Raw genomic sequence first — 20,525 nt, forward strand, 5'->3', positions numbered from 1 at the left:
ACGTGTTATCGATGAAGTGAACTTTCTTCAATAAGCGTCTACTGCGGCGGAGGGTTCTTCTCGTACCAGCTGACAACCTCGGGCAGCGCCATCATCTTCGCGATGAGTGCTTTCACGTTCGGGAATCCATCGAGGAGATCGCTGTCGATGCCGTCGTTGGCGCCCGACACCAGCCACTTGAGCCTCGGCACGAAGACAAAGTCTGCGGCGCTTGGCTTCTCGGTACCCGCCAGCCATCCGGTGGTGGAGTTGGTCAGGAGCATCTCAAGGAAGCTTAGGTGCTTCGGGAGTATCTCGTCGTTTAGATTTTTGCGAACCTCCGCCCGAAATTCGTCCGTCATGTGGCCGTATCCGAACCTGCCGGCGTAGCGTGAGATGGTGAGCCCGCTGAAAAAATCCTCCTCCTCGGCGACGATGCTGTCGATGCGCGCCGCCTCGATGGGATCGGAGGGGTGAAGACCTCCGAGGGTGGCCACGTATCGCAAGATCGCGGAGCTCTGCGCCAACATCCGCCCGTCACCCACGTCCAGAGCTGGAACTTGCCCGTACGGCAGAGCGCCCTGCTCCTTCATCTCGGCGAAGGTCTCGCGCGAGATGCGGACATCCTCGAAGTCCACCTTGCCGACTGAGGCGCACAGGCGGATGGCCTCGGCTTTACCAGGAATATCGAAGTAGATTAGCTTGATCGGCGCCATCGCGTGTCGTTGATTCTGACCTTCCGATCTCACTTCCTGACGAAAAACTTCGCCGAGTTTCGATTGTTAGCAGGGCCGATTCGGGCGTCCGGCGACCTCAGTTCGGGTGCGCAGCGGAGGGCGCAGGCGCGATGGGTCGATGGGCGGGACGAGTGCGCAGGTGGCATCACGTGATAGTCATACTCGCGTGGCTTCTGGCGATCTCGGCGCTCCCGGTGAGTGGCCAGAGCAACGACAGCAACGCGACCCCGCCGGCGTCTCCCAATCCGCCGCCCCAGCCGTCCCCTCCGCCCCCTGGGTGGGGCTATGAGCCCTCGGTTCCCCAGTACCGGGTGTCCAGAGGAGTCGCATATCCCGCCGTTCCCATGAGGCTTCGCCGCGAGACGTCGGTGATGCTCCAGGTGCAGCTGGAAGGACCGGGCATCGTGCGCTACATCGCCACCCCCGAGGGATACAGCGTCGAGGTAAACGCGACCACCGGCGAACGGAACTTCTCGCCCTCCGTGGCGGAGGTTCGCGACGGCTCGTGGGGCACCGGCGTCCTCGCCGCGGGGATCATCAACGTCACCGTCGCCAACACCACCTTCACCGCCAACGTCACCAACCTCACGAAGATTGGGAGGAACGATCTGTGGGTCGCGACGTCGGCGCCCGATGACCTCGCCACCGCGGGCGCGGTGGCGATGCTCGACGCCACGACGCGCGACGCCACCCCGCCCGCCTTCGTCCCGTGGTACAACGCGTCGACCCCGATCACGTACCTCGCGCCGGACGGGGTGGACGTGGCCGTGGCTTTGGACGAACCGGGTTGGGCGTACGTGCACGTGTTGGCTCCGGAGAGGCAGGTTCCGTCGGGGGAGCAGGTGAAGGAACGCGCGCTGGCGAACTACACGTGGAGTAAGTGGACGGAAGTGACCGAGGTGGGGAAATTGTACGGGTCCGCGGTGTTCGGGCTGCAGAGCGCCACGCGATACGCCGTTTACCTGACCGTCGAGGACTTGTGGGAGCCGGAGCGGAACATTTTGGAGCCGGCGATGCGGTGGGAGTTTTACACCTTCGACGACGTGCCGCCGCGCGGGGCCATCTCGCTCGGCACGGTGACCAACGAGGGATTTACAATTATGGGCGAGTCGAACAAGAACGGGACCGTGAGGTTCGTGGTGGTGCCGTCGGCGAACGAGAAGAAGCCGACGTTTTGGGACGTCATGTTCGGGGTTGGGTACGGCCAGAAGCAGCCGACGTCTACGCTGGCGGAGAACACGACCGAGTCATATGAGCGCTGGTTCTATGGCAAATACGACGACGACCCGCGCATGACGTTCGGGCCGGTCTCGGCGAAGGGCGTCTTCAACGTCTCGGGCGTCGGGGCAAACGCGTTGGGCGCGGCTTCCGCCGCCGTCGCCGTCGGCGTCGCGAGCGGGTCCGCCGTCGTTGAGGGGTTATCGTCGGAGACTGCGTACGACGTCTACGCGGTGGTTTCGGACGCGGCGGAAAACCCGGCGACGGGACAGACGATAAACCACAACGTCACGGTCCTCACGATACTCAACGTCGTCACCCTGGACGATACGCCGCCCGCGCTGATTGGAGAGAATACCACGGGCGGAACCGTGGCCAACGTCAAGCCGGCGAGCTTCGACTTGGTGACCCGGCTGAACGAGCCCGGTCGGGTGTGGTACGTGGTGACACCGCACGTCGCACCGGCCGTCGCGGTCTACTGGAACGACACGTGCTTCGACAGATACTCGCACGCGTACTTCAAGCCCGTGTCGGGTGATTTCAAACTCAATCAGCCGCCCCTCCCTCACATAGGCTTACTAGACCCCCGCGAGCACGAGTACGTGTGTCCCTCGGAGGACGCGGTGGACTCGGGTTTGGGGGATAGGGTACGGTGGATCGGTGCGCCCACCGTGGAGGAGGTGATGATGGGCGTCGGCCCCAACCGAACGCAGGCTGCGGCGTGCGGTTACGTGGACGTGCCGACGGCAAACGTGGAGGTGACGAAGACAATCGCGAGCGTCTTCGACCCGAGCGCTGAGGTGGATCGGTGCGCGAACTGGACAGCCGCGTACGATGAGAACGTCACCGGCGGCGTGTACACCGCCATGGACGATCGAGCCGCGAGCGATGCCGAGAACGACGGGAGGCGGGGCGTCGGCGACATGTGGGTATACGGTTGGTACCACGGTGAATATCTCACCGAGAAATACGCAATCGGTAACTGGAGCAAGTGGGTGGCGAACGCGAGCGATCTTCCGGCGTATCCCGAGCACCCGACGTGTCGAACGTGCCCGCGTCTCTCGCCCGAGGGTGCGTACGACGTGTGGATCGTCGCCGAGGATGACGGGAACGACCCGGCGTACAACTTGAGCGCGGCGGGCAACGGGACGATTACCGATTCTGTCGCGACGTCCAGGAATCGTCAGGCGCACGCGACGAAGGTGATGGTGATCAACCCCACCGACTGGCACGGCCCGACGGTCGTCATGGCGGACAACACCACGGCGACGTTCGTGCCGGGGTACCCGAAGCTGACCTCCCTCAACGGCACGGCGATGAAGCTGGAGGTTGCGCTGAACGAGTCCGGGGCGTTTGTGTTCTCGCTGAGGCCCGGGACGAACGATTCCGCGGCGCTGAATCGATCCCAGATCGAATCCGCCGCGGGCTGGAACGTGTCTTACCAGGCCCTCATGTTGAAGCCGTGGATGGAGGAGAAGACTATGACGTTTGACAACTATAACTACCTTCATAACTGGTTCCTCAAGGACCCCCCGGAAGAGGCGAAGAAATACCCGGACCTCCAACTTGGAGCCAACGCGGGCGTCATATGGGCCAAAAACGCGACGGTTCCGGTGATCCACGTCATCACGGACGTGCCGAGACCCTCGTCGTGGATCGGGGAGGACCGCCAGGGCCCGACACTCGCGATTGATTATTTCGTCGTTGATGAGGAGCCCACCCGGGGAAGTTCGCTGACCCAACCCAACTGGGATGGATCCACGCACCACTTGGCGGTGAGGATGAAGGATGTCCTCGCACCGCTGTGGACCGCCGGGCCGTTCGTCTCGGGCGTCGCCGTCCCCGCATCGAGCGTTGACGACCTGTTCCTTCCCGCGGGGTCAAAGGTGGGCTCGCAATACGCGCGACTGGTCGTCAACGCCACCGTGGACGAGGGAGGCACCGTGTACTTTGTGGTGTGCGCTGTGCCAGCCACCGGCGGGGACGAACCCACGCCGACCGTGGAGCAGGTCATCAACGCGACGGTCTGCGACGACGGTTCGTATCCCAAGATCGCGGCCGCCTCCTTCGTGGCGGCGAGCAACGTCGCGACGGAATGGCAATCGCTCGGGTACCCCCTCGTGCAGGGATCAAAATACGTCGCGTATCTCGTCGCAGCGGACGACACCACAACCGGCGCGGGATATAACGCGCAGGATAACGTCACGGTGGTCAGGTTCACCGCCGAGGACATGCGTCCGCCCGTCTTTTCCGATTTCGTGGGCGGCGCACCCGCGGTTGTCAACGGAACGTCCGGCGGGTCGCTGACGCTGACCCTCGCGCTGGCGTCGCCGGGCAGAGCGCGCTGGGTCGTCGTGGACGGAGGCTCGCCCGCGACGGAGCCCACACGAGCGGAGGTGGTCGCGGGGACGGGCGCGGGGGGTTCGACGCCTCTCGCGCGCGGCACCGTCGTGGTTTCAAACGAGAGTTACGTCGATTCGGTTGTGACGACGGTGATCGACGTTACCTCTGCGGGCCTCGGGGCTGTATCGTCCGCGGCGGCGGGGTACTCGGTGTTCGTCGCGACCGTCCCTGGGGACGACGATTCTTATTCCGGGAACGGTGATCGACACGAAGACGTCCCGTCGACAAACGCGGCGAAGGTTGCGCCCGGCCTGGTCGTCGACCCGGATGCGACGATGTCTGCGGCGGATGCGCTCGACGCCGGCGCCCTGTGCGTCGGTATCGAGGCGCTCGGGGAGACCTCCGTGACGCTCCGATTTGCCGTGACTGGAGCGCCCGCGACGGTGGCGTACGTGATCCTGCGTCACGCCCTGCCCGCGCCCACCCCGGCGCAGGTCCTCGCGGGAACAGACTCGAAAGGACGCGCGCCGTTAGCGGCTGGAGGGTCGGATTTTGCGTACACGGGGAGTGCCTCAGTCGCCGGCGCCGCTAACCTGACGACCGCGTTCAACGCGACGGCTGTCGGCGCGGGCGTCACGAACCTCACGCGTGGAACCAGGTACGACATCTACGCCGTCGCCGCCCTCACGCCCGTCGACGCACGGAACGGCCCGGACGGCGCGGCTTCGCCGTACGCATCCGCATCCGTTCCCCCCCGGCTGGTCAAGCGGGTGATCCGGACGCTCGATGAAACGGCGCCGTTCTTCCTCCCGGGTTTCCCCCGCGTCGGCGCGGTGGCGCCTCGCGGCGTCACCGTCGCCGTGCGCGTGGACGAAGCCGCGGCGGTGTGGGTGGTGGCGCTGCCAACCGGGGCGCCGGTTCCCTCCGCCGCGGACGTAGCCGCCGCCGCCGTTCATCTCGCGGGCGCAAACTCGACGCCAGCCGTCGCCGCCGCCAACGCCACGTCCACGTCGGCGGGGGTCGCCTCCATGGCCCTCGCGGGCGCGGTGGGCGATACCGACACGATGGGTACTGGTCTGGATGCCGACCTGGGCTGGGAGCCGATGATGCTGTCGCTGAGCGGCCTGTCTCCGTCGAAGAGGTACGACGTGTACGTGACGGCTCGAGATTTTCACCGCGACGATCTTCCCGTCGGCTTTCCCGCCAAGCTCGGGACGCTCCAAGGCAGGGCCACCAAGCTGCTCGCGTCCACCCCGGACGAGACCGCGTCGCTCGTGTCCCTCGTGCCGAGCGCGGGATCGCTCTCGCCGCCGTTCTCGTCGGAGCTGTCCTCGTACAGGTTGCTGGTTCCCGGAGACGCCACCGCCGCGGCGACGGTGAGCTTCACGGCGACGAGCGCGGATCTCCGATGGAAGGTCCTCGCCGACGGCGCCGAGCTGAAGCCCGGGGCGAGCACGCCGACGTTCATCGTCGGGGAGGTGGCACGGACGGTCGTGTTCGAGGTCGAGGGCGTCTCGGCGCCGTCGAGCTATTCGGTGCTCCTGGTTCGAGCCGACGCGGCCGTCGCCGCCGCCGCCGCGGATGACACCCTCGCGTTCCTCGCCGTCGAGCTGGACACCGGCGAAAGGCTCAACTCGACGAGCATGGGGGGCGCGCCGTGGCCCAAGTGCGCGATGCGGTGCCGGCCCCCGGGCTCCCCCGACGGATGCCTCGCGGATCGACGCGGTTGCGCCCTGGATCCGCACCGGCGCTTATATCGCGTCGTGGCTCCAGTCGCGGCGAAGCGGGCCACGGTGACGGCGGTCACCTCCCGGCCCGGGGCGTCGGTTCGCGTCTTCCTGGGCCCGCCCGCGGCCTACGCGGGTGCCCCGGCGCTCAATTCGTCCTCTGCGGATGAGGAAACGTGGGGGCTCGCCGGGTCTGTCCCAACTCCGATGTCCACCGTCGTGGACCTGGCGAGGGTGGAGGTGCTCTCGCCGATGCCCGAGGTTGCGGCGATTTACCTGGGCGTCACGTCCGCGGACGGAACCCGGCTCACGTATTACACGATTCAGCTCAGGCGGAAGGGACCGGGCGCGTATGAGGGAATAGAGAACAGGCCGAGGAACGCGCAGGATGATCCACCGCCGAGGGAATATGACCACTTCTCCCACCCGGAGACAGTATCGCCGGTGGATCGTGTCGCCACGGATAACCCACTCACGTTCTATCCGGATGAGTTATAGGTAGGAACAGGAGGTTGCAATAGGTAGCAATAGTCTCGCAATCTGACGTTCTCTGACGTTCTATGTACGTTCTAGGAATTAATCTACAGCTAAGTTGATGTCTCTTCAGACGCTATACACGTGTATCTGACATTTTGTACAACAAATGTCGCCGCCGCCGAACTCACAAATGTCGCGCCGGGCGATGCGGGACAAAATGGTGACCTCCGGATGAAACCCCGAACGACTCCGGAGGCTTCTCGGTTCGTCGCACGCTCGTCGGCTCCATCCTCCGTCCGATCAGTTTCACCTCCTCCAGACCCGTCGTCGCGCTCGAGTTCTCCCGCGTCCTCGACAACCTCGCCGGCGCGGCCGCGCCAGCCGCTGACCTTCGAGAAATTTGATCCGAGTAGGGCGACGACGATACCGACCGGCGGTGCGTGTCCGGGCTCGACGGCGTCCGACGCGCGGGTTCCTCGCCCACGATCCACGGATGTCGCAACGCCGCGTCCGGGGTGATCCTATCGGCGACGTCCCAGCGGAGGCATCTCGACAGAAAGTCGATGAAGCCTCGGTCGGTGCACCGGAGCAGCGCGCCGAGGTCCTTTGAGTTTGGCGTCCTCTTCTTGCCCTTGCTGTTCGTCACGAGCTTGGGCTCACCCGAGCTGTCGAAGTACTTCTTGCCTCGCTCGGACTTGTCCAGTAGGGCGCGAGGGGGCACGCCGTTGATCTCCATGAAGCACGCGATCTGCTCAGCCTCGTTCTCGCCCGGGAACAGGGGGTAGCCGGTGTAGAGCTCGGCGAGTATGCACGCCAGGCTCCACATGTCAATACCACAGTCGTAAGTGACGCCAAGGATGACCTCCGGGGCGCGGTAGAACCTGGACTGGATGTAGGTGTACACGCGCTCGTCCTCGAAGCAGCTGCTTCCAAAGTCGATCATCTTGATGGACGACTTGTTGGGCTGCCGGAGGAGGATGTTCTCGGGCTTGAGGTCGCAGTGTATCACCCGCTGGCGGCGGAGGAACTTGAGAGACACCAAGATCTGCTGCGCGAAGCGGCGGATGAGTCCCAGAGAGAGCCCCCGGAAGTTGTTGTTCTTGAGGAAATCGTACAGGTTGATGGAGAGGAGCTCGAAGGTGATGCACAGGTGGCTGCGGAAGTAGAAGTACTCCTCCATCTTCACCAGATTATGCTCGTCCTTCTGGTCCTTGTGCCGCAAGTGCTCCAAAACCTTGAGCTCCACCAGCGCCTGGTGGTGAAACCGCTTCTTGTTCCGTATCACCTTCACCGCCACCGTTCGTCGCATCTTGTGGTCGTAACAGCGCATCACCTGCCCGAAGCTACCCTTGCCGAGCTCGTCGATGATCTCGAACCTGTACGCGAGATGGTCGCCCTTGCGCATGACGTAGTCTCCCCTTTCGTCGTCGTAGCCGTGGTTATCGCTCCCGCCAGCCTCCTTGCTCTGCACCTTCTTCGCGCCGATCCCCGCGAAGTACACGCGCGGGTACTCCAAGATCTCCGCCCGCTCGAGCGCGGTCAGCGCGGCGCGGTGTCGCCCGAGCGCTCGCGACGGCGAGACGCTTCGAACATCTGTCTCCTCCCCCCTCACCCTCTCGCCGCGAGCCGATCCCCCGGCCGCGTCGCCTCCGCCTCCTCCTCTCGAGCCGTACGCCGAATCCCCGCGTTCATCGTCGGTGCTCCTCCTGCGTATGCTGCTGGACGAGTCTCCGCGGTGGTGCGACGACGTCGCGTTAGCGGACCGGGACGACACCGAGGGCAATCCGAGAGGGAAGGCCAACGACTTCGTGGAGTCCCTCCGCCGCGGAACCTCGGCCGGGGGCGAGGTCGGGGGTACCGCGCGACGACGCGATGATTCTGTGCTCGCCGTGGGCATCGCGGATAATCTCGGGGGTACGCCCGATACGGTCGTGGACGCGGTCGAGCCGCGATGGGACCTCCCAGTCCCTTCCTCGTGCAGGCGCGGGCTGCCCTCCACGCGCCGCGGGCCACTGTCGCGAATGTCGAGCTTCTGCACAGCCGCGTCGAGCCCGTCGTGCCGCCTCGTCCCGGAGTCGGCCATCGTAGTTGACAAACCGGGTCGTCTCGACATGATACCCCAGCGATGCCTACCGGTGTGCGACCGTGACTCGGTCACGCGGTGACTCGTCGCCGCAACCTACCCTCCCCGTCGCGCAAATTCACGTTTCAGGGATTTCCGGAAACAGCTCTGCGTAACGAACTGCCTCTTCTGCCAGGACCTTAGTTCGCGGCGCTGTTTACGCGACAACGCGACCCAACGACGTGAAACGACCGCGACAAGCCTCCTTCGGCTTTCTCGAGGCCTTAATTGACCGCGACCTGAGGCCGCGCGCCTCGTTCTGCTGAAGCCGCGCGGGCCGGAAAACTGAAGGTGCGTTATGTTGAGCCGTAATCGCGTTATGTTGAGCCGTAACGAACCCCGAATCTGGGGTTTATGGCGATCCGTTCTCGTGATCTTGATGACACGTAAGCAGCGGGCCGAAAAATAAAAAAATAAAGACCCCCCCCTCCGCATATGCCAATCAGTCACAGGAAAATCCCGGAAAAGAACCAGGAAATCTCGGATTGTTCGGGTGGTCCACCTGTGGCCAGTGTGCAATTTTGCTCACCCACGTGATTTTGCTCATCATCACTTCGGGTGTGCACCCTGCCGGCGAAGGTGGCGAGAGCCCCAACGAAGAAATCTATCGGGTGGTGCCGAAATACTAATTCTCAATCCGACGAGCTCGCAGCCCGCGGCCAGCATGGTGAAGTGCTATGCGCAGACGATATGCCTGAAGAACGATCCACGGGGTATCGAAGAGTATAAGAGGCACCACGCGGACTGCTGGCCGGAGGTGCTCGGCGCTCTTAAGGCCGTGGGGGTGCTGCGGATGAAGATATTCCTGCTCGAGACGAGGATGTTCATGTATATGGAGACTGAGGACGACTTCGACCCGGAGGTTGACTTCCCGCGTCACCTGGAGATGTCGCCGAGGTGCGTGGAGTGGGGTAAGCTGATGTCGACGTTCCAGACCCCGGCGCCGGAGGCCAAGGACGGAGAGTGGTGGGCGTACATGGAAGAGGTGTACGATTTCGAGTCGCAGCATGACGCAAAGCTGGGTCCACGCGGCTCCATCGGATAACTAGAATTTTGGCTAACAACGAGGGCCCCCTCTAACCAATCGCCGCGCCCTTCACCTGCGCCAGCTCCCTCCGCAGCGACGCGATCGTCCTATTCTTTTCGCTAAGCTCCTCCCGCGCGGAGGCGAGCATCTTGCTGAGCGCCTCCTCCCTCGCGGCGAATCTGCTCGCGTCCATCTTGACAGCCTCGAGCTCCCGCCGCCGCGCATCCTCAGCCTCCGCCGCCTTTACGGACCTGAGCGACGTCTTCACCGCCCGCGTCGCCTCCTCCGCCGCCACCTTACGCTCCCGCTCCACCGCCCGCCTGATCGTGTCCCGCATCGCTCGCCTCTCGTCCTCCAACCCGACCCTACTTCGCTCCTCCGCCTCGACGACGACGCGGTGCGTTCGCGCCTCCGCCTCCATGCGCTCGTTCTCCCACGCCTCCTCCCGTTCAATCAAACGCCGCTCAAGTTCCGCCACCTTGCGCTGCGCACCCTTGAGGGCGATCCTGTGCGACGCCTCCATCGCGGCGATGCGGGCGTCCACGTGGAGCGTCTTGCCCATCCGCGACGTCGCATTCTCGTCGCCGCCGCCGCCGCCGCCGCTCGCGTTGCCCGTTCGCGCTCGCTTGCGGGGCTGTTCCGGGTGCGGGCGATGCGCGCGCGCCGCCGTGCGCCTGCGCTCCTGCGCGACGAGCACGCGGAACTCCTCGGCCCTCGGGTGATCGGGTCGCTCCACGCCGAGCGCGGGGTTTGCGTAGCCCTCGGAGAGGTCCGCGAGCGTGCATCGATGCCAACCGGGGGGAAGCTCGGCGTCGTTCTGCGCGGACCTGGCGATCCACAGCAGGTGATCCTCGGCGAAGGGGTCTATGTCCAGCGCTATCGCGGTCTCGATGGTCCGGTCATCGAGCTCGGGGGACGGGGGCGCGTCGTGCGCCATCGCCTCTGCCGAGCGTTTCGGGGCGGTTGCTGACAAAAATCTTTCCGCGTATGGGCTTTTATTCAGGAGTGGGTCCATTTGGGTCTAATAACTCATCGAGATTGTACCCCTTTCGCCCAAGACTTTTTTCGCTGTTCGTGACGCACGGATCGCCCTCGCCATTCGAGAGCTGCGGCGCGAGGAGGGTCGCCGCGGGTGTTCGCGCCGGGTCCGTGAGGGTTAAAGGCCGAAGGCGCATCCCGCGAGACTCGCGGTCTTCAGCGCCGAGACCCGAGATCCGCGACGACCGGGGTTCCCGTCCTTTCCGTCGTCATCCCGAAAAGGAAGGGAAGGCACCGCGCGAAAGTGGGTTGACCGCCGGGCCGTGGACGCGATGAGGCGGTTCGAATACGACGAGGCGTACGAGGATGAGGACGTGTACGACGACGACGAGCCCGGGTACCATCCCGTGGACGACGACGAGCCCGACCTCGATTTAAACGCGCCGGGCCTCGACATAGCCGGGGGCCCCGACGGGGCGACCGACTGGGATCTCGGGCTCACGGAGGATCGCCTCGCCGAGCTGGCGGGCACCGACGACCTCGCGACGTGCTCGCACCTGGAGATCCGGGCCGACGCGACGCGCGATGACCTCAGTGGCATCGGCCGCGCCATGCCCGCGCTCGCCAGACTCCGCCTCAGCAGCAGCGTCGTGCCGGCGGCTCGCGCGTTCGGCAGCGCGTTCCAGAGGCTCCAGGTGCTCTGGATCGCGAGGAGCGGCCTCGAGGATCTCGCGGGCATCGGCGCGCTGGTGCAACTGCGCGAGCTGTACGCGGCGTTCAACGACGTGAGCGACGTGTCCCCACTCGCCGAGCTGGACCATCTCCGCGCGGTCGACCTGGAGGCTAACCGCGTGGCGGATGAGGACGCGCCAGACTACCTCGGCATGTGCCCCGCGCTCAACACGCTGTCGCTGGAGGGGAACCCGCTCAGCAGGCGACGTCACTACAGGCGGCTCGTGGCTCGCGCGGTCAAAGGTTTGGTCACCCTCGACGATCGGGACGTGACCGAGGCGGAGCGCCTGGGGGGTGCGGGCGGCGGGGAGGACGAGGACGGCGGGCGGGACGGGACCGGGGGGGAGGACGGGACCGGGGGGGAGGACGGGACCGAAGTCGACGTCGGAACATCCGGCGAGGACGAGATCTCCATGGTCGCCGACGGCATCAAGTACGCGGCCGTCGGCATCGACGACCCGGACGCGGTCATCACCAGGGACGAGGTCACCGGAGACCTGTCCATCGAGGTGGCGGAGGATCCCCTCGCGGATCACGGGCCCCCGGGTGGGGGGGAGTTTTTCCCCAGTCGGCCGTCGACGTCGGCGTCGGTTCAACCGATCGGCGCCCGGCCCGGAACGTCGTCGAATTCCTCGGATTCGTACGCCTCGTCCAGGCCCTCGTCCAGGCCGCAGACGGCCAACTCCCTCGCGAGGTCCAACTCCCTGGGCGCCGCGCTTAGATCCGCGGCGTCGTCGAGGCCCGGCACGGCTCGATCGAGGCCTGGGACGGCGGCGAGCGCGGGCTCGAGGTCGAGGCCGGGGACGGCGGCGAGCTGGGGCGCGTGCCGGCCCGGGACGGCGTCGAGGCCCGGGTCGCGGGAGTGGGGTATGCACCGCCCGGGGACGTCGGGGTCCGGAGCGTCCAGGCCGGGCACGGCGATGTCCGCCGAGGGTTGGGGGTTTGGCGGGGATTCGCTGCAGGATTCGCTGTTTTGGAAAAAGAATCGCGTCAAGGAGACGCGAGCCGGGATGGCGGACAGGGGGGACTCCGCCGACGGGGGAGGGTTCGCGGACGGGGGTGCGAGTAAGCTCACAATCGGCGCGGGAACGCTCGTGGGTAACCCCGCCAAGCTGCTGTCCAGGCGCAAGAAAGAGGCGCCGGCGGAGGCTGACGAGGTTGCGGATGGGGACGAGAGCAAGGAGGGCGTCGACGAGAAGGACGATATCCTCGCGCAGCTGCGTCGGTGGAAGATCGAGATGGCGGAGTCGTTCTCGCGGTTCCAACTCGAGCGAGACGTGGACTTGGAGTTTGAGGTGCCGGAGAAGTTCGAGGCGATGCCGCCGCCGCCGCCCAGGCCGCCGCAACCGCAGGCGCAGCAGGCGAGCGGCGGATACGCGCCGGCTCCGCCCCCGCCCCGGTTCACGCCGCAGCCGCCGAAGATGGTGCCGCATCCGCCCCCACCGCGGGGAGGTCGGCCTCGACCCGGGGGGAGGAGCGTCAAGGGGGTGGAATCCAGGCCGCGTAGCGCGGTGGAAACTAGCAGCGGCGGCGTAGACAGACTGGTCTTGGAGTGAAATTTGATAATATTTGACTCGGGGCACGGTTCAACTCTATTACTGGCCCCTGGCCTTGGCGATGAGCGGCTCGAGCTTCTTCTTCTCCGCGAGCACCTTCAGAAAGTTGAATATGAACGGGATGTAGTTGTGCTTGCGTCGGATGTTCTCGTCCCTCCACCGCTGCGCCTTCTGCGCCTCCCGCTCGATGCCCTCCCTGGCAACCGCCGCTTCGCCCTCGAGCCGCGCCAGCTCCGCCGCGACGGCGTCCTGCCCCGAGGGTAAGGGGCCGTCGAGGTCGTCGCCGCCGTCGACATCCATGCCAGCGTCCACCGCCGCGCCCGCCGCGACTTTCGCGCACCTCTCCTTCCTCGCCTCGATCTTCGCGAGTCTCTCCTCGAGCGCCTGCTTGGGGGACTTGATGAGCGCCATGAGGTTGAAGCGGATTTCGGAGCTCGCGTACTGTTCGATACGCGATTGGATCACCGGGCACACCTTCCCGAGCCAGTCGTCGTCGGTGCACTCGCCGTGGGCGATGGGGCCGCGCTTCAGGCCGTCGAGCTCGTAGAGTCGTCCGTTGACGGGCATGTACGCGATGAAGTGAAAGACATCGTCGGATGGGGCCTGGTCCCTCTGCTCCTCCATGATGGGCTCGGGCCGGGCGAAGGAGTTGTGCGCCTTGCGGATGGTCTCGCTGTTACTGATGGCGAGACCCTTCAGATCGGCGTCGAACTCCGCGGTGAACGCCTTCATGTTTCCCAGCTCCTCGCCGAGCTGGACGGACGCCGGGCAGTTCATCAGGATCGAGAGGATTGCCTGCGTGGCGCACGCGTTCGTGATCACCTGGCTGGCGAAGAAGACCCCGCTGGAGCTCGCATCGGTCTCCACAGGTGCGCTGGGCGCCTCGCCGCTGCGGTACTTGAACAGAAAAATGAGTCCGTACACGGGCCTGCGGTTACGGGCGCGCAGGGGGCGGGTCAGGGGGAGGAGTCGACGGGACGGCCGATCCGAGATCTGGGAAAGCGGGAGGGCACTCACGCCATCGCCCTCAGCGAGCCCTCGTCGAGGCTGTAGAGCTCTTCAACCTGGACGCCCTTCACGCCCATCTCCTGGATGAGCTCCGTGAAGACCCCGGGGTCACTCTCTATGGTCGTCCACTCCATCTTCGCGGATCCGAAGCGTGGCTGCGTGTGCGCGAGGGTCCGGGTGCCCAGCTTGGATTTGAACCTGACAGGACTCGCTCGCAGCCGAAGATCACGAGCAACTTTTTGGCGACCCCCTATCCAACCAAATATCCGGAACCTCCGCGGCCCACAACGAGGCGTGCAGCTTCTAGGGATCGATGTCGGCCACGCACCTCCACGCGACAGTGCGCGCGACTCACGCGACCCCTCCGCGCGCCCGGTCCCGCGGCGTGCGGTTTGAACAGCCGTCCGTCGCGGCGCTCCCCAAAACCTCGACGACGCGATGCCCCGGGCTCTCGAGCCGTGGCGCGCTCCGGGGCGACGACGCGCTCGCGGCGAGTATTTTGGGAGGGTCCACCGCGACCCGCGCGACCCGTTTGACTTCGAGGAAGCCCACGTTCGTCGTCGCCGCCGCCGGGGGCGCGTCCCAGCCCGCGAAGGGGAGGATGTGCGTCGCCATCTCGGGGGCGAGCGGGTTCGTCGGCAGCCGGCTGGTCGCCAAGCTCCTCGCCGGCGGTCACGAGGTCAGGGTCTTGACACGCGACGTCAACGCCGCTCGCATGGCCCTGCGCGGGTCAATGACCGGCGGTAACGTCACCTTCGTCTCCCCGGAGAAGTGGGCGGCCGCCATCCCCGGCTGCACCGGCGTGGTCAACCTAGCCGGGGAACCCATCAGCACGCGGTGGAACCCCGCCATCAAGGCGGAGATCATGGCGAGCAGGATCAAGGCCACCAAGCGCATCGCCGACGCGATCGCCGCGTGCGAGCCGGATCGGAGGCCCGGCGTGTTGGTCAACGCTTCGGCCATAGGCTTCTACGGGACGAGCGAGACGAGGACCTTCGACGAGGACGCTCCCGCGGGGGGCGACTACCTGTCCAAGGTGTGCCAGGCGTGGGAGGCGACCGCGGAGGAGGTGGAGCGGACGTGCGACGGCGCGACGCGGGTGGTGGTGCTGCGCCTGGGCATCGTGCTGGACCGCGACGGGGGCGCGCTCGGGAAGATGCTGCCCACGTTTCAGATCTTCGCCGGGGGACCGATGGGCGATGGCGCGCAGTGGTTCTCGTGGGTGCACAGGGAGGACGCGGTGGGGATCGTGGTGGAGTCCCTGACGAACCCGGAGATGAGGGGGCCCGTGAACGTGACCGCGCCCAACCCGGTGCGGATGGGGGAGATGTGCGCGGCGCTGGGGAGGACGCTGGGTCGGCCGTCGTGGCTGCCGGTGCCGGACTTTGCCATCCAGGCGCTGCTCGGAGAGGGAGCGACGGTGGTGTTGCAGGGGCAGAAGGTGGCGCCGAACGCGGCGCTCAAGGCGGGGTACAAGTTCAAGTACGAGAGGATAGACGATGCGCTGCAGAACATACTGCGCTAAATTGACTATTCTTACGTGAGTGAGGATCAGGTCAACTCAGTTTAAAAGTAGACTACGGTATGTACCAAAAAAATGTGTGTGGCCAACGGTGGGTTGGCTCTGCGCGCTCGGCGGCGCTCCTGGCGTTCGTCGTCAACGATTTTGTTTGTCGTCGTCGCCTGTTCGAGTGTCGCGTAGTCATGTTCCCACGATTTCGGGCATCGCCGTGACCCCCGACCAGTGCTCCTCGAGGGACTGGACCACCTCCGCCGGGAGCTGCGTGAAGACCTCGTATGAGGCGGAGTCGCCGACGCCGCCCGGGAGCGACTCCGCCTCCGGCAGCGGATCCAGCGGGTCGGACCTGAAGTTGGCCGCCCCCTCCACAGGTACTGGTACTCCCACTGGTACTCCGCACAGGGACTGGTACTCCCCGTGGCTGAAGATGGAGATTCCCGACACGGTCCTGGTGAACTGCGCCTCCCGTCTCTTCTCCGCCTCCAACCTCTCAGCCTCCCTCCTCGCCTCCTCCGCCTCGTCCTCGTGCGTCTTGAACTCCCTTCGCTCCAGATCGTCCATCGCCCGTCCGGCCCTCTCCACCAAGTTCGTCAGGTGCCACGAGCTGCGCCTCGCGATCCCGAGGTTCTGTTCGTACTTGTGCTTCTCCATCGACGCGGGCGTGAGCGGACCCCACACAGACCCGGCGCAAAACCTGACGTAGTCAACCGCGTTGGCGTCCATGTCCCGCTTCAGCGTCTCCATGTCGAGCGCGTCCGCGGCGCGTTCAGCCTCGACGGAACCCCTGGCCCTGAGCCTCGCGGTGAGACGCTCGTGGTAGAGCGTCACCAACGCGTCCTCCATCTCGGCAGCCTCGAGCGAGAGCGAGGTGGCGATGAAGAACATCAGATCCGCCGCGGCGCAACCGGGCCCCGCCCACTGCCAATCGAAGACGATGGGCACGAGGGCGCCGGACACCGCGTTGGGCATGATGATATTGGCAGCCTTGAGGTCGCCGTGGAGGAGGGTCTGGGTCCTCGCGTGCGCGCACCTGGCGATATCCCCGGCTCGCCTCGCCAGTCTCTCGCCCAAGTCGCGGTGCTTCTCGAGCGCGGGCACCCCGGGGAAGGATGTCACGAGCTTGGCCCACTCGGACTCGATGTTGCGCACCTCGTGCTCTCTCTTCTCGAGGGTCCAGTGTCCGCCCCGGCCCCAGAGGGCGTCGTAAGGGAGCGCCGGGGAGTCGGGGAGTCCGAGCCAGTGCCTGGCGTGAAACGCGGCGAGCCACTCCACCGTGGCCTCAGCCTCCGCGGGGGTCATCCCCAACTTCTCGGTGACCTCGCCGAAGGCTCCCTGGGTCGAGACCTGCCTCTCCGGCGGCGCGGGGGGAGCGATGTTCTCGAAATCACCATCCGCGATGCCGGGAATCGAGTCGCTGTTGAGGGCGCGGTGCGCGTCGGGGGAGGAAGGCTCGGGGCCGAACTCTCTTCCCTTTCCGCCCCGCTTGCCCATGGCGTCAGCCATGACGAGCGTGAAGACGTCGCTCGTCTCGTCGCCCTCGACGAGATGCGCGGTGGGAACAGCCCATCCGTCCGCGCCGGTCTCCATCTGTGCCATGCCCCACCCGTTAATCGGATCGAACGCCCTGGTAACCACCTCGTTCCGGCCCCCCCTCGACGCCCTCGACGCGGCGACGACGTCGCGGTAAAAGGCACACTCCTTGGCGAAGGATTCGCGCGTGCGCTCGCGCGCGGTGCCGTCGTTCTTGAAGTCCCAGTTGTTGAGGTCGACGTGCTTTATGACGAGGTGGGTATCGTACGCGTGAGGCGCCTCTTCGTCCGTGGGCGGCGCCAGGATGGTACGCACCGCCACCGGCACGACGATGACCCCTCCTTTCCGCTGGACAACGATCGCGTCGTAGTGTATGAGCACGCAGTGGGTGGGGAGGTTCGCGCGGCGCAGCGCGTCGAACACCAGGTCCTCCAGGTCATCGGGGAGCAAGTCCTTATTGGGAAGTCCCATCGTTGGCGGTGTGTGAGCGGTCCCGAAGGTGCACGCGTGCTAAGCGCGTCGGCAACTGGGCGCCAGACGTCCGCAATGGGCGGCTGAGTGCTGACGGAGAGAACTCACAAAACGCGTGAAAGTAAAAATTGGACACCTTGGCGGTCTATAACCCAAGAAATCGGCTTCGACGTAACGGCCCGAAACTCGACGCGTAAGAGAGACGCGCGCCCCCTTTTTCTTTGGGAGCGACAAGACAACCAGGTCCATGAGAAGTTTTCACGTCCCGTGAAGCCCGAGAGGAGGACAGTTTTCATTTCCAAACCTCGATCGACGAGTTAATCGGCCCGGTTGAATTTATACGGGGAAACCGATGGTCTACGACTCAAGGAAACGAAGAAACGAACGAAAAAATCTTCCCTCCGCACGAATATCTTTCGCGAGGAGCTCTCCTATTGGACAGCTGGCTTTCTTTGCGCCTCTCCCTCAGAGAAGACAGACGCGCGTCAACGGGAAGCCTTCCTGGACAACGCGACTGCTGAGCCATGAGCGGCGCGGCCTGCGCGAGTATCGCGCCGCCACGCGCCCTCACACACCGCCGGGCGCTCGGGAATTTCAAGCGCGACGCGCTCTACGCGGAGCGCACCGCGGTCGCGGTGCCCGCGCGAAATGGCCGTAATCGGGGAACGTCCTCTCGGAATCTGACAACGTGCTCCGCGGACCTGGGCTCTGACCCTCTTCCTCGAGGCCGCGACATCTCCACGTGGGCGCTGAGTCGCCGCGCGTGGGCCACCGTCACCGATCTGGGCTCCACCCTGCCCCCGCTCCTCCCGTGGGCCGCCGAGAGGGTCGCGACCTGGCAGGAGGCTTGGCAAAAAGCGAGCGCGCTCGCCAGCAACATGCCCATCGCCGTGGTGGACCTCATGCCGGTGGAGGGCCAGGAGAGCGAGAGCAAGAGCCCGTTCGAGACGGAATTCGGCGCGTACATCTACGACAAGGGCTACCGCCAGCTCTTCCGCGCGCTCGGCTACCCGGGCGCCGACGCGGAGGCTGCGCTCGCGCTGGTGAAGATCAACAGGCCCGCGGGGGACTCCTCCGAGGGTCGGATCTGCCTCGATCTCTCCTGCGGCCCGGGCATCATCACCACCCGCCTGGCCTCCGGCCTCCGCGGGTACGAGATCCTCGTCGCCTCGGACGTGAGCGAGGCGATGACGCGACGCGCCGCCGAGCAGCTCGACGCGGTTTCCGCCAGATCCACCATCAGGCCCGAGCCCGGCGCCGCGCCGCTGCCCAACTTCGCCGCGGTGCGCGCGGACGTGGCGTCGATGCCGTTCGGGGATTCTTCCGTCGATGCGGTGCACTGCAGCGCGGGGGCGCACTGCTGGCCGGACCCGATGGACGGGCTGAGGGAGGTTGAGAGGATCCTCAAGCCCGGCGGCGTCTTCGTCACGTCAACCGTCGTGCTGGCGCCGCCGATCCGGGAGAAGTACGCCAAGGGGGGTGATTGCACCGACGCGCAGTCGTACGACGATAAGGTGAGGACGATGAACACTCCGTTCTGGGACACCGCGTCAGTGGTGGCCATGCTGCAAAAAGCTGGGCTCAAGGGGGTCGAGATTGTCAAGGAGGACAAGTGCTTCGTGATGCTCGCGGCGAGGAAGCCGTGACGGCCGGATGCGACGAAAAGGCGGCCCCATTCTTTGTAACCTTTAGCAGATTTTTAGCAGGCGCACGCCCGCGTCTACTGGTGTACCCTTTGTGTATGCATATCTGTAGCCATTCCGAATGAATATCGTCATGTTCCAAACGCTCTCGCTCACAATTCGGGTCTCACTTCGTCCCAGACAAACATCAACTCCTTCGTCGAGTTGCCGTACTTTTTTATCATCTTGAAGTACGCCTCGCCCCGCGCGTGCCCCTTGTATTTGGACAGCACGTCTTCGGCCTTGCTCATCGCCGCGTCCCGCTCCATGGCGGCGTGTTGCACGTAAAAATCGGTAAATGTGGTGAGCCACCTCGCCTCCGCGTCCTCGGGGAGGTAGCAGTCGCACGCGCCCTGCTTGCCCCTCTCGGGGTCGGAGCGCTGCGAGGTGAGGTGGAACCCGCCGCCGAACATCCTGGTCATCCCGCTCATGCCGTTTGCCTGCTTCTGGCACGCCTCCCTCCGTTCGCCGCTGCCAAACGAGCGGCATACCTTGGACATGCAGCTCGTGAAGAGCTCTTCGCAGAAGTCCTGAGACGTGCCGCAGGTGGCGAAGCAGAGGTCGTGGTTGTTGCAGCAGCGGTAGAGACCGAAGGGTTCCTTTATCTGCATCCCCTTGGGTCCACATCCGTTGCACTCGATCTTGTAACTCTCGTCCTCAGTGGGGGCGTGAGCCTGACCGACAGGACAAACATCGGACGATCGTGGACGACCTCCACCCTGTGCGCCTCCCAGGTTGCCCAGCAGATCGTTCAGGTCCAGCTTGACCGGCTCCGCGGCGTCGGCAGTCGCCGCGATAACCGTGAAAGCGACGAGCACGCAAGACACCACCCTCCACATCGACATCGCACACAGGTTGCGCAGGCGAAGTGAGCAGAATATTGCGGAAGGGATTCGTCAGAGAGAACAGGAGGACCGCACGATTTCGGCAGAACCCTACGCGCGAGGCAGCATGCAGCACTGCTTGACCGGAAATGGGGCGACCAGGACGACATGCCTCGCGTCAGTTAGCGGCCGTATCGAGCGGCCAAGGCGAGCGGCGGGCGTTACCAGCAGGGCTGAGGCCTTCACCTCGAGCGGGGCTGTCCGTCTGAGGCCACGGGTGATCAGGCGGAGGAGGGTCGGGTTGACGACGCGCGCGGTGGCGACGCAGGGCGGAGGAGGCGCGATGGCGCCCCAAGGGGGGGGTGGGAGCGGCGGTATCTTGGGTTGGTTATCGCGACAGTTCGTCAACCAGCTCAAGGCCATTCCCCTGCTGCGATGGCCGAGGCACGGGTTCTTCAGCCCCAAGACCTTTGCGACGACTTTGATAGATGCGATAATCGTTATGTTCTCGCTGGTGTTCTTTGTGCTGGTCCTGGGCGCTGCGGACTACATCGCGCTGAAGATATTCAAGGTGTTGACGCTTGGAAAGGCTTAG

The 20,525-nt window shown here is 65.3% G+C and overlaps 12 protein-coding genes across 12 annotated transcripts; 6 read left to right on the plus strand and 6 right to left on the minus strand.

The window, feature by feature from the left end:
• Nucleotides 1-38: 38 nt before the first annotated feature.
• Nucleotides 39-695, minus strand: MICPUN_81517 (predicted protein; the record flags this gene model as incomplete). The annotated part of the gene is made up of 1 exon (XM_002502481.1): nucleotides 39-695. The coding sequence occupies one exon, from the start codon at nucleotides 693-695 to the stop codon at nucleotides 39-41; it is 657 nt and encodes a 218-aa protein (XP_002502527.1).
• A 131-nt stretch (nucleotides 696-826) lies between these two features.
• On the plus strand, nucleotides 827-6,502 carry MICPUN_58614 (predicted protein; the record flags this gene model as incomplete). Its single annotated transcript, XM_002502097.1, has 2 exons — nucleotides 827-2,468; nucleotides 2,508-6,502. The coding sequence occupies 2 exons, from the start codon at nucleotides 827-829 to the stop codon at nucleotides 6,500-6,502; spliced, it is 5,637 nt and encodes a 1,878-aa protein (XP_002502143.1).
• A 463-nt stretch (nucleotides 6,503-6,965) lies between these two features.
• Nucleotides 6,966-8,024, minus strand: MICPUN_66699 (predicted protein; the record flags this gene model as incomplete). The annotated part of the gene is made up of 1 exon (XM_002502482.1): nucleotides 6,966-8,024. A coding segment is annotated over one exon (1,059 nt), but the record flags the coding sequence as incomplete, so codon positions are not given.
• A 1,243-nt stretch (nucleotides 8,025-9,267) lies between these two features.
• Nucleotides 9,268-9,648, plus strand: MICPUN_58616 (predicted protein; the record flags this gene model as incomplete). Its single annotated transcript, XM_002502098.1, has 1 exon — nucleotides 9,268-9,648. The coding sequence occupies one exon, from the start codon at nucleotides 9,268-9,270 to the stop codon at nucleotides 9,646-9,648; it is 381 nt and encodes a 126-aa protein (XP_002502144.1).
• A 101-nt stretch (nucleotides 9,649-9,749) lies between these two features.
• Nucleotides 9,750-10,567, minus strand: MICPUN_58617 (predicted protein; the record flags this gene model as incomplete). Its single annotated transcript, XM_002502483.1, has 2 exons — nucleotides 9,750-9,797; nucleotides 9,830-10,567. 2 exons carry the CDS (start codon nucleotides 10,565-10,567, stop codon nucleotides 9,750-9,752), a joined length of 786 nt encoding a protein of 261 aa, XP_002502529.1.
• A 373-nt stretch (nucleotides 10,568-10,940) lies between these two features.
• MICPUN_58618 (predicted protein) lies at nucleotides 10,941-12,847 on the plus strand (the record flags this gene model as incomplete). Its single annotated transcript, XM_002502099.1, has 2 exons — nucleotides 10,941-12,792; nucleotides 12,825-12,847. The coding sequence occupies 2 exons, from the start codon at nucleotides 10,941-10,943 to the stop codon at nucleotides 12,845-12,847; spliced, it is 1,875 nt and encodes a 624-aa protein (XP_002502145.1).
• Nucleotides 12,848-12,889: 42 nt separating this feature from the next.
• Nucleotides 12,890-14,059, minus strand: MICPUN_105588 (predicted protein). The gene is made up of 2 exons (XM_002502484.1): nucleotides 13,914-14,059; nucleotides 12,890-13,824 (listed from the first exon to the last, which is right to left on the minus strand). The coding sequence occupies exons 1-2, from the start codon at nucleotides 14,036-14,038 to the stop codon at nucleotides 12,936-12,938; spliced, it is 1,014 nt and encodes a 337-aa protein (XP_002502530.1). The 5' UTR covers nucleotides 14,039-14,059; the 3' UTR covers nucleotides 12,890-12,935.
• Nucleotides 14,060-14,505: 446 nt separating this feature from the next.
• Nucleotides 14,506-15,429, plus strand: MICPUN_100547 (predicted protein; the record flags this gene model as incomplete). Its single annotated transcript, XM_002502100.1, has 1 exon — nucleotides 14,506-15,429. The coding sequence occupies one exon, from the start codon at nucleotides 14,506-14,508 to the stop codon at nucleotides 15,427-15,429; it is 924 nt and encodes a 307-aa protein (XP_002502146.1).
• A 177-nt stretch (nucleotides 15,430-15,606) lies between these two features.
• MICPUN_100548 (predicted protein) lies at nucleotides 15,607-17,424 on the minus strand (the record flags this gene model as incomplete). Its single annotated transcript, XM_002502485.1, has 1 exon — nucleotides 15,607-17,424. The coding sequence occupies one exon, from the start codon at nucleotides 17,422-17,424 to the stop codon at nucleotides 15,607-15,609; it is 1,818 nt and encodes a 605-aa protein (XP_002502531.1).
• Nucleotides 17,425-17,902: 478 nt separating this feature from the next.
• Nucleotides 17,903-19,187, plus strand: MICPUN_108275 (predicted protein). Its single transcript, XM_002502101.1, has one exon. It carries the CDS (start codon nucleotides 17,949-17,951, stop codon nucleotides 19,068-19,070), a length of 1,122 nt encoding a protein of 373 aa, XP_002502147.1. The 5' UTR covers nucleotides 17,903-17,948; the 3' UTR covers nucleotides 19,071-19,187.
• Nucleotides 19,188-19,219: 32 nt separating this feature from the next.
• On the minus strand, nucleotides 19,220-19,951 carry MICPUN_58623 (predicted protein; the record flags this gene model as incomplete). The annotated part of the gene is made up of 1 exon (XM_002502486.1): nucleotides 19,220-19,951. The coding sequence occupies one exon, from the start codon at nucleotides 19,949-19,951 to the stop codon at nucleotides 19,220-19,222; it is 732 nt and encodes a 243-aa protein (XP_002502532.1).
• Nucleotides 19,952-20,057: 106 nt separating this feature from the next.
• MICPUN_58624 (predicted protein) lies at nucleotides 20,058-20,525 on the plus strand (the record flags this gene model as incomplete). The annotated part of the gene is made up of 1 exon (XM_002502102.1): nucleotides 20,058-20,525. One exon carries the CDS (start codon nucleotides 20,058-20,060, stop codon nucleotides 20,523-20,525), a length of 468 nt encoding a protein of 155 aa, XP_002502148.1.

This window comes from Micromonas commoda, chromosome 5 (genome assembly GCF_000090985.2).
Source record: "Micromonas commoda chromosome 5, complete sequence".
Lineage (NCBI taxonomy): Eukaryota > Viridiplantae > Chlorophyta > Mamiellophyceae > Mamiellales > Mamiellaceae > Micromonas > Micromonas commoda.

Excerpts from the sequence above, each read along its gene's own strand:
- MICPUN_105588 (XM_002502484.1), bottom strand. The coding sequence starts at position 14,038 with ATGGAGTGGACGACCATAGAGAGTGACCCCGGGGTCTTCACGGAGCTC. Across the intron at positions 13,825-13,913 it reads GGCTCGCTGAGGGCGATGGC|GCCCGTGTACGGACTCATTT; the intron begins GTGAGTGCCCTC and ends CCGTAACCGCAG.
- MICPUN_108275 (XM_002502101.1), top strand. The coding sequence starts at position 17,949 with ATGAGCGGCGCGGCCTGCGCGAGTATCGCGCCGCCACGCGCCCTCACA.